Source organism: Rattus rattus, chromosome 1 (genome assembly GCF_011064425.1).
Source record: "Rattus rattus isolate New Zealand chromosome 1, Rrattus_CSIRO_v1, whole genome shotgun sequence".
In the NCBI taxonomy this organism is placed as follows: Eukaryota; Metazoa; Chordata; class Mammalia; order Rodentia; family Muridae; genus Rattus; species Rattus rattus.
In genome coordinates this window covers 46,649,105-46,664,886 of record NC_046154.1, presented here as the reverse complement: position 1 = coordinate 46,664,886, position 15,782 = coordinate 46,649,105, and the positions used below count along the sequence as shown (strand labels likewise).

Sequence of the window (15,782 nt, the reverse complement as noted above, 5' to 3'; positions counted from 1 at the left end):
TCCAGGAGCACTGACAAAGGGCTAGCAGCTCTGAGAGAAGGGACAGGGAATCAGGTGGGCAACAGTGACTTGGTGCCTTGGCATTTGCATTAGCTCGAGCAAAGGTGAGGTGGAAGGTGACAAGCTCCTCAGACCTCTGCACACCTAAGTGCCTGCCTCATCTTCTACCAAGACCTGAGCTCTGGTGAGCATCCTCAGCACAACCCTGGTCTGGAGTCACAGAAGCATAGGTTGGGACACACGCCAAGCTTCTGTCTGTATCCTGAAAGGAAAACCACAGGAGTCTAGGCCTTAGAATCAGCACCGTCCTTCCTGATCATTGTCTTATCTGCTAAGTGAGCAGAGGACCCTGGACTGTTGGGAAAAAACAGTACCAGTTTAGACAGATGCTGTTGTTGTGTTTTATAAAAAAGAGAGAGAAGGAATGTGCTTTGGTGGACAGTGGTTTGGGGCAAGTGGGTGCCTCCGATGGCCCATGCTGAGGCATCCCTTCTCCCTGAGGTACCAGGTACAGTATAGAATAGAGTTCATTAGAGCATGGGGAGAGGAGTTGAGGTGGTAACAGAGAAAGACAGAGTAGGGAAGTAAAGGCCAACTATGAGCATGTGGAGAGAGGGGAGGGGAATGGGGAAAGAGGGTGAAGAGGGTAAGGGGCAAAAGCAGGAGAGAGAGGAGGGGGCAAGCAGCCCCTTTTATAGTGAGTCAGGAACACCTGGCTATTGCCAGGCAACTGTGGGGAGGCGCCTAGATGAAATGCCAACGGACGCACCAGATACTCCCATTCACACCTTCCCGCTAGCAAAGGGAATACAGTGTTCCCAGGTACTAGGACCCAGGTTCACAAACTAAGAACCTTATTATCTAAGACAGTGAAGAGCAGAAGCAAGGTGATACGTAGCCAAGGCGCCTTATTCAGATCCATCTACCTGTTCCTTCTCATTGCTGGGATTGTAGTTTGGAATGTGGCTTGGAATAGTTAAGAATGAGTTCCTTCCTCAACTGATGCTCAGAGAGGGCTTACGGTACAACTCCAGTTAAGAGACTTGGCCAGAAAGATGGGTAAGAGTGAGTGAGTAACAGTGCTTCCTACTTGAGCAGAGGACCCAAGCTTGGTCCCCAGCCCAGCTGATAACCGTCTGTAACCCTAGCTCCAAATTCAATGCTCTTCTGGTCTCTGCAGGCATTTTACTTAGACGCATGCATGGATACAACACAAACACACGTGCACAGAGTAATGACTTAGGTCCATACCACACTAGCTAAAGGCACAAAACTCTAATACAGCCTACAGAGATGGCTCAGTAGTTAAGTTTATCCACAGCTCTTCAGAGGACTGGGGTTTAGTTCCCAATGCCCAAGTGGTAGCTCCCAGCCATCCTAACTCCAGTTCTAGTGGATCCACTGCCTTCTGATCTTGGTGAAATCCAGACTCACACATGGTGCCCAAACATGCAGGCCACTAACACACAGACACAGACACACAGAAAAGAGAGACAGAGAGAGAGAGAGGGAGGAGGAGGGAGAGAGAGAGAGAGAGAGAGAGAGAGAGAGAGAGAGAGAGAGAGAGAGAGAGAGAGAGAATCTAAAGAAAAAAGCTCTCTAATATCCAAAGAGGAATTTACTATTTACTTTCTCAATGGTTCTGCAGGGCACAACTGCAGATGGTGTTCATTACTGCCAGGGCTGGTTCTCATAAAACCACCCCCTTTTGTGTCCACATTAGGAAAAGCATCCACTGAAACGTTCTGCAGCCTTTCTGGGGCCCTTCATCTTTCTCTCAGCTTTGGACATAGCTTTTCCAAAGTGAGGATTTCCAATGTACTCTTTTCTCTCACTTCAGTCTTCAGCCCCAGGCCTGCACTTCAACCCCACACGTTCACACACACACTCAACGATCTGATTCCTCAGATTGGAGGAGAAACAAAAGAAAGTTAAAGCTGTCAGGGTCTGGCAGCCCCAGCACTGAAGCAGTAGCATTGCTGCGCTCAAGGCCAGACTCGGCCACTGCTAACCTGGAGCAGCTGAGGAAATGAACAACACCAAGGTCTCTCTAAAGTTTTCTCCCCTGTTCTGAAGGAATAAGAGGGACCCAATCATTTCTTGTTTTTTCAAGACAGGGTTTCTCTGTGTAGTCCTGGCTGGGCTTGAACTCACTGAGATTCACCTGTCTCTCTGCCTCCCACCGCCCAGCCAAGGACCCAATCTTTTTGCCACAGAGAAAAGCAAAAGACAGTCAGTTAATAAATGCCAACAATTGGTAAACCAAAAACTGGTTTCAAAATCCCATTACTCAAGAGACAAAAGTCCTGTCTTTAAGAAGCAGCACCCGCAAAAGGGCCCTAGGTCAAAAAGGGCGCTGGGGTTGTGGGGGTCTCCGGAAGCTTGTGAAGTGCATCCTGAACTCCTTCAGGATGGAGGACACCATCTGCCTCACCTGGGCACTGGCCTGATCGTGCTCCTGGATGTCGTACATGAGCTGTAGTCCTCCTTCCTCTAACAACAGCTTGCAGTATTTGCTAGCTAGAAGAAAAACAGACACTCCATGGACAACTGGCATTTTAAATGTTCACAATTTACCACATTCGCAGAAAGACTGAAGTCTTTAAGGCCTAGGAATTAACAGGTAAAAATGAGTCAATTCCTCGGTAATTAGACATGACGAAACCACAGACGGTCATTGTAGTGTGTTTCTCCCAGACAAGGCTATGCTTCAAACCTCTTTAGGTCTAGCTTTTAGGAAAAGGAGCACACCAGAGCTGGAGAAATGGCTCAGCAGTTGTGACTTACTGCTTTTGCTGGTTCCTTGTATGTCCAAAGGGAACTCCAACTCACCAACTCCAAAGAGCAGTCCAAGGAACTCAACCTTAACTACAGGTGGATTTCTGGCAGTAAGATAAGGCCAGTACTTCCCAGGACCTTGTGAAACTGTTCTACCAAAAGGAATCAATCATTTCCTCTACCTTTAGCAGAAGGGACCTACGGCTACATTGGTGCCTATTAGCATATCAAAGCTCATGCTAGCCTACGGGCTCTCTCAGGATCACAAATACACTATACATTTCAAAGTCCTACCCTTCTCACCTCCTCCCCTGCCCCAACTCCCTCCAGCTCAGGAGCTTCCCTCCCCCGCAGCTAGATGCCCATTCTCTTTATAGCCCAAGGGTGTCTCTTTACAGTAAAAGAACAACAGTAAGAGACAACGACAGGGGCTGGAGAGAAGGCTCAGCAGTTAAGAGGACTGACTGCTCTTCCAGAGGTCCTGAGTTCAATTCCCAGCACCCACATGCACAATCATCTGCAATGGGATCTGGTTCCCTCTTCTGGTGTGTCTGAGGACAGCTGCAGTGTACTCATATACATAAAATGAATGAATAAATCTAAAAAAAAAAAAAAGAGAGAGAGAGAGACAAAGACAAAGGCAGATGGGTTCTGGGGATCCAACTCAGGCTGTGAACCTTGTTCAGCAAGTGTTGTTACCAACTGGGTTGTCTCCCTTGACCCAGGAAAGAGTTCCTCTTTTCTTTCCTGCTTTTTTTTTTTTTTTTTGCTTGCTTGTTTGTTTAGTTTTAGTTTTGTTTTGGAGACAGGGTTTTTCCGTGTAGCCCTGGCTTTCCTGGAAATTACTGTGTAGACCACGCTACTAGCCTCAAACTCAGAGATCCACCGTGGTCTCTGCCTCCTAAGTGCCAAAATTAAGTATGTGCTACCACTGCCACGCTTTACTTTTTTTGTTTGTTCGATAGATAGAACACTGTCTTAAAACAATTCTAAACTCACTCATTACACAGGATATTAACTGGAAAACAACTGCTGTGAATGTACATTGAATACATACGGTTTTTACTGCAAACATGATGTATGGCCCACAGTGCCCAGCGCTGAACTTCTGGCTGAGAGAAGTTGACAAGGAGTGGGGGAAATGCTTTAAAAGATCTAAAAAGATACAAAGATGCCAATTTAGGACTCTAGGATATAAAAAGTTTCAGTATTTTCCCTAGAGGGTCTGTTCTGTTACGCAGTCTATATAGGGGGGTGTACTGGCTAGTTTTGTGTGTCAGCTTGACATAAGCTAGAGCCATCAGAGAGAAAGAGCCTCAGTTGAGGGAATGCCTCCACAGATCAGCTGTGAGGCATTTTCTCCATAAGTGATGGGGGAGGAGGGCAGCCCATTTTGAGTGGTGCCATCCCTGGGTGGTCCAGGACTCTATAAGAAATCAAGCAGAACAAAGCCATGGCGAGGCCAGTAAGCGGCCCTCTCCATGGCCTCTGCATCAGCTTCTGCCTCCAGGATCCTGGCCTACTGGAGTTCCTGTCCTGGCTTCCTTCCATGATGAACAGCAATGTAGAAGTTTAAGCCAAGGGCTGGAAAGATGGCTCAGTGGTTAAGAGAACTGACTGTTCTTCCAGAGGTCCTGAGTTCAAATCCCAGCAACCACATGGTGGCTCACAACCATCTGTAACAGTATCTGATGCCCTCTTCTGGTGTGTCTGAAGACAGCTACAGTGTACTTATATGTAATAGATAAATAAATCTTTAAAAAAAAAAAAAAAAAAGAAGTTTAAGCCAAATAAACTCCTTCCTTCCCACCTGCTTCGTGGTGATGGTGTTTTCCTTGCAGCAATAGACCCTTATCTAAGGAAGGGAGGAAAACTTCACACTGTCTCCCTTGATAAGGAAACTGAACCTTTAAGCTTTTAGAATTTTCAGATCCAAGAGGATCTGAACCACAGGATCTGAGCACAAGGCCACTTGGTATAATACCTTATCACTGTATCACTGCAGAGTACACAGAAGAACAAGACTGAAGCGCCAAATACTTTAAAATTACCTGTAGGTCACCAATGCTGACATGTCACACCGTGAACTTGGCCAATTCTGGACGGTTAAGTGCTGTACTCCAAAAGAGAGAGGGAGAAACCAAGAGTAGTGTGTGCTGTTGTCTAATTCTATTACTTAAAAAAAAAAAAAAATAACAACCACAATAGGCTATTTCACATTACTTCTAAGTATCCATATTTGAACATTTTTTAAAATGGGATTGATTTTAAAAAGATTTAAAGCAGAGCTGGAGAGAAGGCTCAGTGGGTTAAGAGTTCTGGCTGCTCTTCCAGAGGTCCCGCACCCATACAGTGGCTCACAACCATCTGTAACTCCATTCCCAGGCAATCTGATGCCCTCTTCTGGCCTTTACAGACACTGCACACATGGTACAGAGACATACATGTAAGTAAAACATCCATACATATAACCTAAAAGGTTAAAAAAAAAATCTTTTAAACAAAGCAAAGACCCCCTTTTAGAGATAGTGGCTGACTGTGCATTTACTTATACATTTTCCTTAAATCTTTTTTGTTTTGTTTTGTTTTTCGAGACAGGGTTTCCCTGGCTGTCGTGGAACTCTGTAGGCCAGGCTGGTCTCAAACTCACAGAGATCTGCTTACCTCTGCCTCCCAAGTGCTGGGATTAAAGGTGTGCACCACCACCTGCCTCCTTAATTCTTCTAGGAACTAGGACTGCCAGGAGCCCCAGGTCGGCCTGGGCTGCAGAGTGAGGCCATGTTTGAATAAGCAAACAACAAAACCACCAGGCATCTGGCTGAAAGGCTCAAATGATTGGCTTAGCAGAGCCTGACCTTCCCAAAAAAGTTCTGATCAGGGCAACCTGATGAGCCATTAAGGGTGGGAAAACCACACTGAACAGGACATCTAAATGCTCCACGTTGAGGCAGCCCTGCCCCCACTTTCTTCCTTCACTGGGCTCCCTGAGCCTTTCTGGCTGCTTCCATGAAAACAGAAGTTTCTTCTCTGTGTAAGCTCTGCCTAAGGACACCTAATCCACACCTCTCCAACCTGAAATCCCAGCTGATACATTCCACTCATTACACATTTCACTGGCTCCCAGGAAAACGTGAAAATACAAACATTTAGATGTGAGAGAAATGGCTTGGCAGTTAAAAGAGCACTCATTGCTTTTGTAGAACCAAAGATCGGTTCCCAGAAGCACTTTGTGCAGCTCACTTCCGCCTGCAACTCCAACACCCAATGCCCTCTTTTGGCTTTCACAAGCACTTGCATACAGGAAGTATATTCTCTCTCTCTCTCTCTCTCTCTCTCTCTCTCTCTCTCTCTCTCTCTCTCACACACACACACACACACACACACACACACACATGCATCTAAGCAGAGTCTGAGCTACACAAAGAAACGTATTTCAAAAATAAACAACAAAATCCTAACAGAAAAACTAAGAAATTATTGCTAATAACATTTAATGGGATGAGTGGCAACTCACTAGACGCAGAGTTTTTCTAAAACTCGTGATCAAGAAAAATAAGTTGTCTAAGAAATTACTCTGGATTCTGTAAAGACTGATTCTTGTACCAAGTCCTGGAGAAGAGCGCGCCTTTGCGGGCCTCGGGATAGCCATTGCTGTCTGTCACAGGTCAGGTGGGCTATTACTCCTGCAGCCAAGAAGCTCACTTCTATGTCGCTGCTGTGGAGCAAACTGACGATGTGTTCCATCAAATCTTCTGTCACCAGTGCGGGAGAGAGCTCTCTGACTTCAGCCATGTTGTTCTACAGGGCAGCAGGGCAGAGCACAGCAGGACAGGAAAAGGATGAGGAACTAGCACCTTCCCCATTGCTCCCTTTACACGAGGAGTCCCAGCACTTACCCCTGCTCCCCACCTCCCTCCCAACTTGGCTTATTACCCAAATCCCACCCTGTCCTGAGGACCACGATCGAAGCAAGGAGTAGAGCATTTACTAAGTGCTAGGCACAGCGAGAGAGGAAGACAAACCAGCTTTGTCTGTGTTCTCTCTCAGTTAATGTCCAATCCTGCGAAGAAACTTGTCAGGTTTGCACTGCTACTAACTGCTTGAACTAGGGAGTTCAAATCTAGGCCTCGCCAGATGCTTTACATTGCTGGGGTTAATTCAATGTACATTAATTAACATTGTAATTTAAAAAGGAAAACTGCTGCCCTGTTGGCTTTAACAGATTACATTATCTTCTATGCTGTGTAATAAATCACCACAAACTTACTGGCTTAAAATAATGTTTTTACCACCTCACAGCTCCTGTGGGGCAAGAGAGAGGGCATGACTCAGCTTGGGTCTCTACCATGAGGGCTCACACTGTCACATCCTTATCCAGAGACTCCAGTGAGGCAAATCTACTTCCAGCCTCACTCAGAATTCATTTCCTGTGGCTGCAGGACTGAGATCTCAGTTTCCTGTTAAACTCTTAAAGGATGTCTGAAGTTCCTGGAAATGTGGCTGTCCTTCTCCAAGCACATCCTTGCTGACATTCTGAGGCAGTGGAGACTCTGTGGGTTGTATATGATGTGACAGCCTACCCGAGTCACCACCCTCTGTTGGTGGGGAAGGAAGAAGTGGTAGGACCTGCTCAGACCAGAGGGGAGAGGTTTGCATGAAGAGATCTAAACTCTGAAGCCTCACCCATTAGGTGCTTTGCATTCAGAGGCACAAAGGCCTGGAGGGGTGAAGTGAACCACGATAAAAAGTAAAGTTAGCACTTCAACTCCTTCAGGCCTCAGGGCCAGTCTGAGGCAGCCATTGGCCTCTTTCTGGGATCCAAGCTATTCAGTCTTTCCTTCTGCAGCTGAGCCCTGGATAATAACGCATTAGTTCCCAACAAAGAGACACAAGTTCCACTAGCAGAACTGATGATCAAACGCTCTGGTAGGTCTTTAGCAGTCTACCAGGCTCCCAGGAGGACAAAAGAACTGTTGTATTAGCATATAAGGCGTTTCCCATCTAAGACATACAAGGTTCCTGTTCATCTTCCTGAGATTATCTTCTACTGCTTTCCCTTTTCCCACTTTTCCTCCAAATTCCCAACTCTTCTAGCCACTCCTAATTTCTGAACCATGGAATATCTTGATCAAGAGGCAGCACAGACAAATGGTTTTAGAAGTTTCTGAAAATTTAAGTGCCTTGAGGACCAGTGGGCTCCCACTGGAAAGTCTGGAGCCAGGCCGCCCACCTGCGTTTGCTCTTTGGTTCCGCCTCTTTCCAACAAGGAAAGACAAACGGTTCCTGCCTGCACACTGTAGACGGAGTGCAGTCAGAACACACAACTCTGCTTAGCGCGGAAATAACTGTGTCTGACATTCCTTAGCAATGGGATTCTGCTGCTCCTCCCGTGAGGGATGACCACTGCCCTTGATCCCGGCTTGATCTTATCAACTGCCTTGGTTGACATAAGCAAGCAGGATACAAGCAGGGTCTGGGAAGGTCCTGTAGGTGAGGTCCTGCCCTCCATTGCCACTCTGAGGTTCGTAAACCACAAGACTCGGCAGACCACAGTGTCATCTGACAGCAGGATCAGGTCATCTGGATATTTCAGCCACACAAATCTCTCCTCAAGACCAGCACAACTGCAGACACCAAATTATAGGCCCACTTGTTCTTGAGGGGAGAGAGTGACTGAGTGTGTGTGTGTGTGTGTAGTGCACATGTGTATGGAAGCCAGAGGTCAACATATGTCAACATATGCTGTCTTCCTCAATCAATCTTCTTACTTATTCAGACAAGATTCCTCACTGAACCTAGAGCACAAAAGATTTGGCTAGACTGGTTAGGCTGTGAGCCTTTGTTTTTGTTTTTATTTTATTATTTTATTTTATTTTCCCTCCTATCTCTGTGTCTCCAATGCCAGGATTACAGACCACATCCAGCTCTTTACCTGGGTACTGGGGATTCAAGTTCACGTTCTTGTCCTAAGCTGTTTCCTAGTCTCTCTCATTTGGTTGGTTTTGATTTCTGAGTCAGGATCTTCCTATGGAGCCCAGCCTGGCCTCAAACTTGTTTTCCTCCCTGGAACTGGAGTTACAGCTGGGTACAATACATCTACAGAGTTTTCAGTAAATAAGAGAGCTACCGTTATTTTTTTAACTTTTGATTTTATTTTGAGTATGTCTGTATACCATGTGCATGTAGTGCCCACAGAGGCTAGGAGAGGACACTGGATCCCCCAGGACTGAGTTACATGATTGTGAGCTGCTATGTGAGTGCTAAGAATCAAACCCAGGTCTTCTAAAAAAGCAACCAGTACTCTTAATCACTAAGCCATCTCTCCAGCCCCAGACAGCTACTATTTTAAGTCACTAAGATGTAGGCTGTTCACAGCAACAGAATTACCATACAAGGTATGTTTGCTCAGAATTTAATGGAAATTAAATGAATCTATGCATTTAAACTGACTACAGCAGTGCCCATCACAAAGTAGGTGCTGTATGAGTTTTAATTTTTCAATTCAATTTTTGTTTTACCAAAAGTCCAAGCACTTTGCCTGTACTGCAGACACTGAAATGTCTGTAAGAAAGAAATCCCCAGGTTGAGTTTTAATTAAGTCAAAAGAACTTGATATCAAAACGCAAAAAGTCCAAGCACTTTGGGGATTTAGCTCAGTGCAGACACTGAAAATGTCTGGGTCTGGTCCCCAGTTCGAAAAAAAAAAAAAAAAAAAAAAAAGAAATAAAAAACAAAGAAAAGAAATAAAAAAACGCAATCCCGCCTTCTCCCACCTCTAAGACTTGGACGATGGTTGCTAATCCTTCATTTTCAATAAAGTACTTGCAGGCCAATGGACACTCATCCGTAAGGTTCCAAAGCGCTTTCAGAGTAAACAAGAGAGTGACATCACTTAAATTCTCAGCCATCTTTTGTCTGATGATTGTTAGAAGTTCCTAAAAGCCAGAGATAGAGTTAAACCTACTCACTTCTGTGTAAGAAGGGGAAGAGGGTCCTACAAGTGGAGCTAGTAATACGGCTTGGTTCGTAGAGTACTTGTAGCACACATGAAGCCTTTCAGTTCTAGTCCCAGCCTGGTCACAAATACCTATCCCAGACATACATAAAATAAATCTTGCATTTTGTTTTGAGACAGGGTTCTCCCAGGTAGCCCTAGCTGTCCTAGAACTCACTATGTAGACCAGGGTGGCCTTGAACTCAAAGAATCCCATTTCTGGCCTCCAGTGCTGGACTAAAGTTGTACACCACCACATCTGGTTAGCTCAGTGAATAAGGACACTTTCTTCTCTCTGTCTTCTTTCTGGTTTTTTTGTTTGTTTTGTTTTGGAGACAGGGTTTCTCTGTTTAACCCTGGCTGTCCTGGAACTTGCTCTGTAGATCAGGTTGGCCTCCAACTCATAGAGATCTGCCTGCCTCTGCCTCCCAAGTGCCGTGACTCAAGGCATTCACCATCACTGCCCAGCAGGCTAGAGTACATCTTAAGCATGGAGGCACGTGTCCTTAATCCCAGCAAAGAAAGGCAGAGTTTTACGCCATAGTCTACATATCAACTTCCAGGTCCGCCAAAGCTACATACTGAGACCCTGTCTCAAAAAAAAAGTACTTCTTGTTGTATTTTATAAAAAAGAAAAGGAAACCAGGGATGAGGCATCCCTTCCCCCTAAGGTACCAGCACAGGAAGGTATATACAGTATAGAGTTTATTTAGGGCATGGGGAAGGGAATTGAGGGAGGAGAGGGGAGCAGGGGGAGAGTAAGAGGGGGTTAAATGCAAGCCATGAAAATATGGAGAGTGAGAGGGGAAGGGGAATGGGGAGAGAAGGAACAGAGAGGAAAGAGGGCAAAAGAGAGTGATGAGGGGCAAGCAGTCCCTTTTATACTGGGTTCACATCTGGCTGTTTCTTAAGTAAACATCAGGACTTGAGTTTGAATTCTAGCACCCATATAAAAACCTGGGGTTTGCTGGTTGCCAGCCTAGCTCCACCCTTAGCGTGAGACCCTTTCTCCAGGAAGTAAAGCAGAGAGTGACAGAGCAGAACACAGGGCTTTTGGCTCACTGTAAAACAGGTACCTACCCCTCATACAAAGAGCTTGAGCGCCAGACCTGGGCTCGAGTGTTTTTAAACCATTGTCTTTAAAAGTATATTTTAAATTACAGTTTTATTTATTGTGTGAGTGCATACATGTACATGTGCATGTGCGTGTGCCTGAGAATGCATGTGCCACCTTGTATGTATGAAGGTCAGAGTACAACTTTCAGAAATTGGTTCTCTCCTCCCATATGGGGCCAGTGAGCAAATGCGTGTTGTTAAGCTTGGTGGCAAGGTGCCTTTCCCCACTTTGTCACTTCTCCAGCCCGCTCTGAGTGTCAGGAGGTTTTTGCTCTATCTCTTCTGCAACCCTCCTGTCTTCCCCAGTGCTAGTTCCTATTCGCCGCAATATTAAGGTGCCATATTTTCACTCTCCTAGATTATGACTATATTATTCAAGAAAGTGGCATCTGCCAGGCAGTGGTGGTGCACACCTTTAATCCTAGCACTCTGGAGGCAGAGGCAGGCAGATCTCTGTGAGTTCTAGGCCAGCCTGGTCTACAAAGTGAGTTTCAGGACAGCCAGGAAAACTTTTGTCTCAAACCCCCAACTCCCTCAAAAAAGTGCCTCATCTGATTCATATCCGGCTGGATCTGACCCTCCATTTTGCCTTTCCCACTCAAACACTGCTGCACTTCACATAACCTCTTCTCTATTTATTACAGAATAAAAGGACTTAAAAACCACATTGATAAATTTCTTCTATTTTCTCAGTTATTAAGGGCCAAGGATATGCTTCCGCTACAAGGCCATGGGATCGATTCCCAGCAAGCAGAGTAGGACAGGAGGGGCGGTGACCACCTCAGCCTAGCAGCTCACCTTGACTGCTAAAGCAAGCTCCTCCTGGAACTGTTCCATCTCCTCAGGGGAGAGCTGAAAGCAAACAGAAGGCACAAGTGAATCACCAAAGTTCTCCCAAGCCCGGGGAGGGGCAGAAATGGCGACTGTGGCCCACGCCCACCTTCAGGGCTAGGATGGAGGTGATGCTCACTGCCATCGTCTGCACCTTTGGGCTCTCACGCTTGCACACCCACCTCAGAACAAGCCTGGCAGCATCAAACCTGAAAGGCAGGACATATTTTTCCTCACAATCAGGTAAAGTTTACAAAATTATAAATAACAAGCGGAAATAATCCTTTATTCTCTTTCCATAGAGTCTACACGTGGTTAAAGACTGACAGCAGAGGGGCTCCTGAGGCCCAGCTCCTCTGAGACGCTCCCCACTGTTAAATGCTTACAGAAGAGGCCTCAGAGGGCCCCATCCCTTAAGCCTACCCAGTTAACGGCTTAGAGCAGAGGGAAGGACACTTTCTTCAGTGGTGTGGCCCCTGCTAAGCTGCCCATGCCCCCTCCTTTTAAATAAACCCCTCACCCATCCTCCTGTAAGTATTCCTAATTGAATCAAGCTAACTGGTTCACACAAAGACATGAAGGGCAGAAGGGTGACTGACTAGCTGTGAAAAAGAGGCTCAGGCTGGAAGGAAACAAGAGAGCAATGGAAAATGAATATAACTTAAATATATTATACAGGTATGAAAACACCACAATGAAATCCAGTATTGTATACAACATACACTAAGAAAAAAATTAAGAACATTTCAGAGAAAGCCCAAGAGAAGTGCCTTCCAGGGATAGATAAATAAATAAATAAAACATGGGATGGGCAGTCCAGAAAAAGTTCATGGGGGGTGGGGGGTGGGGGGAATCTATACCCCGAAAAGACTGAAGAAAAACAAGGCAATGTGTAATTTGTAAGCTGAATTGTAAATAGTACCAAAATGCTGCAGGAACAAAATCACCCATCCTTAGCGGCTCACTCCATCAGCCCGCACAGTTTAGACTTCACTGCTCTGCCCTCTGGCAACAGCCCCCAAATGTTTACGCTCACGTATTTGGAGGGTTCCAAAAACCTCAATAGAAATAGCTATGTAACACCTCAGAAGGACAATCTCAAAAAATGTGAATAACTAAAAATAACAGAAACAAGTTCTTCACAACACTTCAAAGCACGGCTATATTCCTATCTGATCCTCTTAAAAAGCCATTATTTTACAGAAGAGGAAGTTCTGTGCAGAAGGAGGAGGGTTAGAAGAGCTTGGTGTTTCCTAGCCCCACTGGAGTCCCTTGAATTTGTGTAGCCAGGATGCCACCAATCACTCTGTGAAAGAGGCTCGAGAAAACCTTCTGCCCAACACCTTACCTCAGCCTTAACCAGGCAGGCCCCCATTACACTAGTAATCCGAAGCCAGGACCACCAGTGAGGCTGGCCCAAGCTCAGTCAGATGACGCTCTATCTTTACTTGCCTGTCAAACGGAACGTCCATAAGAATCCTGGAACTGGTTAAGGAGAGAAGGCAATTCTTCTGTAACTTTTAGGGAACAAAGGACAAACATTCATAAGCAAATGTGATACTCCATTCTGAAAGCAGGTTAAGACCGGTGGCTGGCCGCTGGAGAGACGACTCCACGGTTAAGAGAGCACCGAGTGCTCTTCAGAGGATCAGGGATCAGTTCTCAGCACCCGGACGGCAGCTTACGACTGTCTCTAACTCCAAGATCTGACACATCATACTACACACAGGCACACACACACACACACACACACACACACACACACACACACACACACACACACACACACACACACACACACACACACACAGGCACACACACACACACACACACACACACACAGGCACACACACACACACACAGGCACACACACACACAGGCACACACACACAGGCACACACAGGCACACACACACATACACAGGCACACACACACATACACAGGCACACATACACAGGCACACATACACAGGCACACACACACACACACACGGCTGACATGACTGATGAGCTTAAGAACCAACTCTTATTTTTAACTTGGTGTGTGTCTGAATGTGTGTGTGTGGGTATACATGTCTGTATGTACACGTCATAGCACACACACATGGAGGTCAGAGGGCAACCTGGTACAATCCATTTCTTCTTCCAACATGTGGGACCAGGAGATTGGCCTTGGGTTACCAGGATGGTGGCAGATGTCTTTACCTTAGCTACTGCCAGAAATAGGATTTAAATGGAGTCAGTATGTTTTGCTTGACTCGTGTTTTTTAGATTCACCCTATGTTTCACGTAGCAGTAGTTCACTTCTTTCTTGTCAGACAGGAGTCCTTTAAAAAGTACATTACATCGCTGGGTGGTGATGGCGCCCAACTTTAATCCCAGCACTCAGAAGAAAGCAGAAGCAGGGGGATCTCTCTGAGTTGAAAGCCAGCTGAGTCTATAGAGGGAGTTCTAGGACAGCCGGGGTCACCCAGAGAAACCATGTCTCGAAAAACTGAAGAGAGAAAGAAGCCCTAACTGAGACAAACCTCATGCATGCTGGGTAAGCGCCCATTCCTCCGAGCTACACTGCCAGCCCAAGAACTTTCAATGGTAATGGCTTTGGTTTTTGGTACTGGAGCGAGCTGGAAACCAGGGCCTTGGCCTTACATATGCTAGGCAAGTCCTCTTTCACTGAGCTATACATGTCCCCACCCCCAAAAAAGAAAAAAATTCATAGACTTTGCCGTTAACAACCTAAGATATCTTTGATTACTAAGGAATCAAATTTGCTGCTAAACATTTCATGGCCTTTATTTTTAGCACACACATGCACGGGGAGCAGGAAGCAACTTCTGGAAGGTAGTTTTCTCCTTCCATCATGTGTGTCTCAAGGATCAAACTCAGGTCTTAAGGTTTGGCACTCTTACCTCCTAAGCCATCTTGTTGGCCCCAACTCAACTTTCTCCCCTGCTGGGGCTTTTGTTTGTTAGAGACAGGCTCTCCCGTAGCCATGGCTGACCTTGGTCTGAACATCGGATCCTACCCTTCCCCCTCCCAAGTGCTGGGATTACAGGTGGGCACCACCACATCTCGCCTGATGTGTTAATAGATGATTCTTAGCAAGTGCTTTTGTCTTTATGTTTGTATTTTTGGTTCTTTGAGATGGTGTTTCTCTGTGTAGCCTTGGTTGTTCTGGAACGCACTCTGTAGACCAGGCTGGCCTCAAACACAGAAGTCTGCCTGCCTCTGCCTCTCAAAGGTCGGGGGTCACCAAGCTTTATCAGCTTCATTTCTTAGCCATATTTCCTGCTTCTTTCTATAACATTAAGTCCCATTTTATCCTTAAAAACTGCAATTCAATAATACATATATTCATAAATGTGTTCTAAGGTTAAAAATCAGTCAAGCATTTGATTCAAATTACCTGCTGGTAGTAGGGGAAGTTTTCCGTTGCTTTGAAAAGGAGATGGGTGATCTCCGACAACAGGCGGACAGGCATTCCCCTGGCCAGGCCCTGCTGAGTTAGGTTGAGGGCACAAGCACTGGCGGTGAACTGCACTGGCAGATCCAACGGATGGTTCCTCATTCCTATAGCCACAAGCTGAAGATAAATTTGCTTTTAGTGGGATTCGACTGTAGGGCCTTAGTGCACCTCACAGGAGCTGCAGAGGGACTGAGCCTGTGCCCATGGGAAAAGCTGGCAAGGCCCGGAGCCAGAACAGGTGGCAGCTCAGGGCAGCCGGGCGCCACCTTCCCGAGAGTGGGCGGCCACGAGGGCCTGAATCTACATTGGTGCTTGGGGGGGAAAGTCTACAACAGGCAAGTGACGAGAGAGATTAAAAAGAAAAATATCTTTTATGTTAAAAAAAGAGAAAATGCAATGACACAATGCATCTGGATCCCCTATGATTTTGTTTCACTTCTCAACATACAAAGAATTTTTGTTTTCAGTGACAATTACAATTTTATATGTCCCTTTTAGGAGGGATCAGAAGAAAGAAGACTTAGATAAGGAAATGACTGAAAAACATCCTAGCTAAGTTACAAACAATAAAACAAAATTTAAGACAATCCTGTGAAGC

General features: G+C 45.8%; 1 protein-coding gene across 1 annotated transcript in view; it reads right to left on the bottom strand.

Annotated features, from left to right (window-relative positions):
- Positions 1–2,710: 2,710 nt before the first annotated feature.
- The window catches only part of Zyg11a (zyg-11 family member A, cell cycle regulator), a 35,339-nt gene continuing 22,267 nt past the window's right edge, over positions 2,711–15,782 (bottom strand). The window contains 10 exon segments of the mRNA XM_032889116.1: positions 2,711–2,730; positions 3,836–3,933; positions 4,830–4,891; positions 6,382–6,576; positions 9,403–9,453; positions 9,552–9,713; positions 11,687–11,740; positions 11,829–11,928; positions 13,172–13,236; positions 15,125–15,301. Coding sequence (XP_032745007.1) covers positions 2,711–2,730; positions 3,836–3,933; positions 4,830–4,891; positions 6,382–6,576; positions 9,403–9,453; positions 9,552–9,713; positions 11,687–11,740; positions 11,829–11,928; positions 13,172–13,236; positions 15,125–15,301 — 984 coding nt within the window.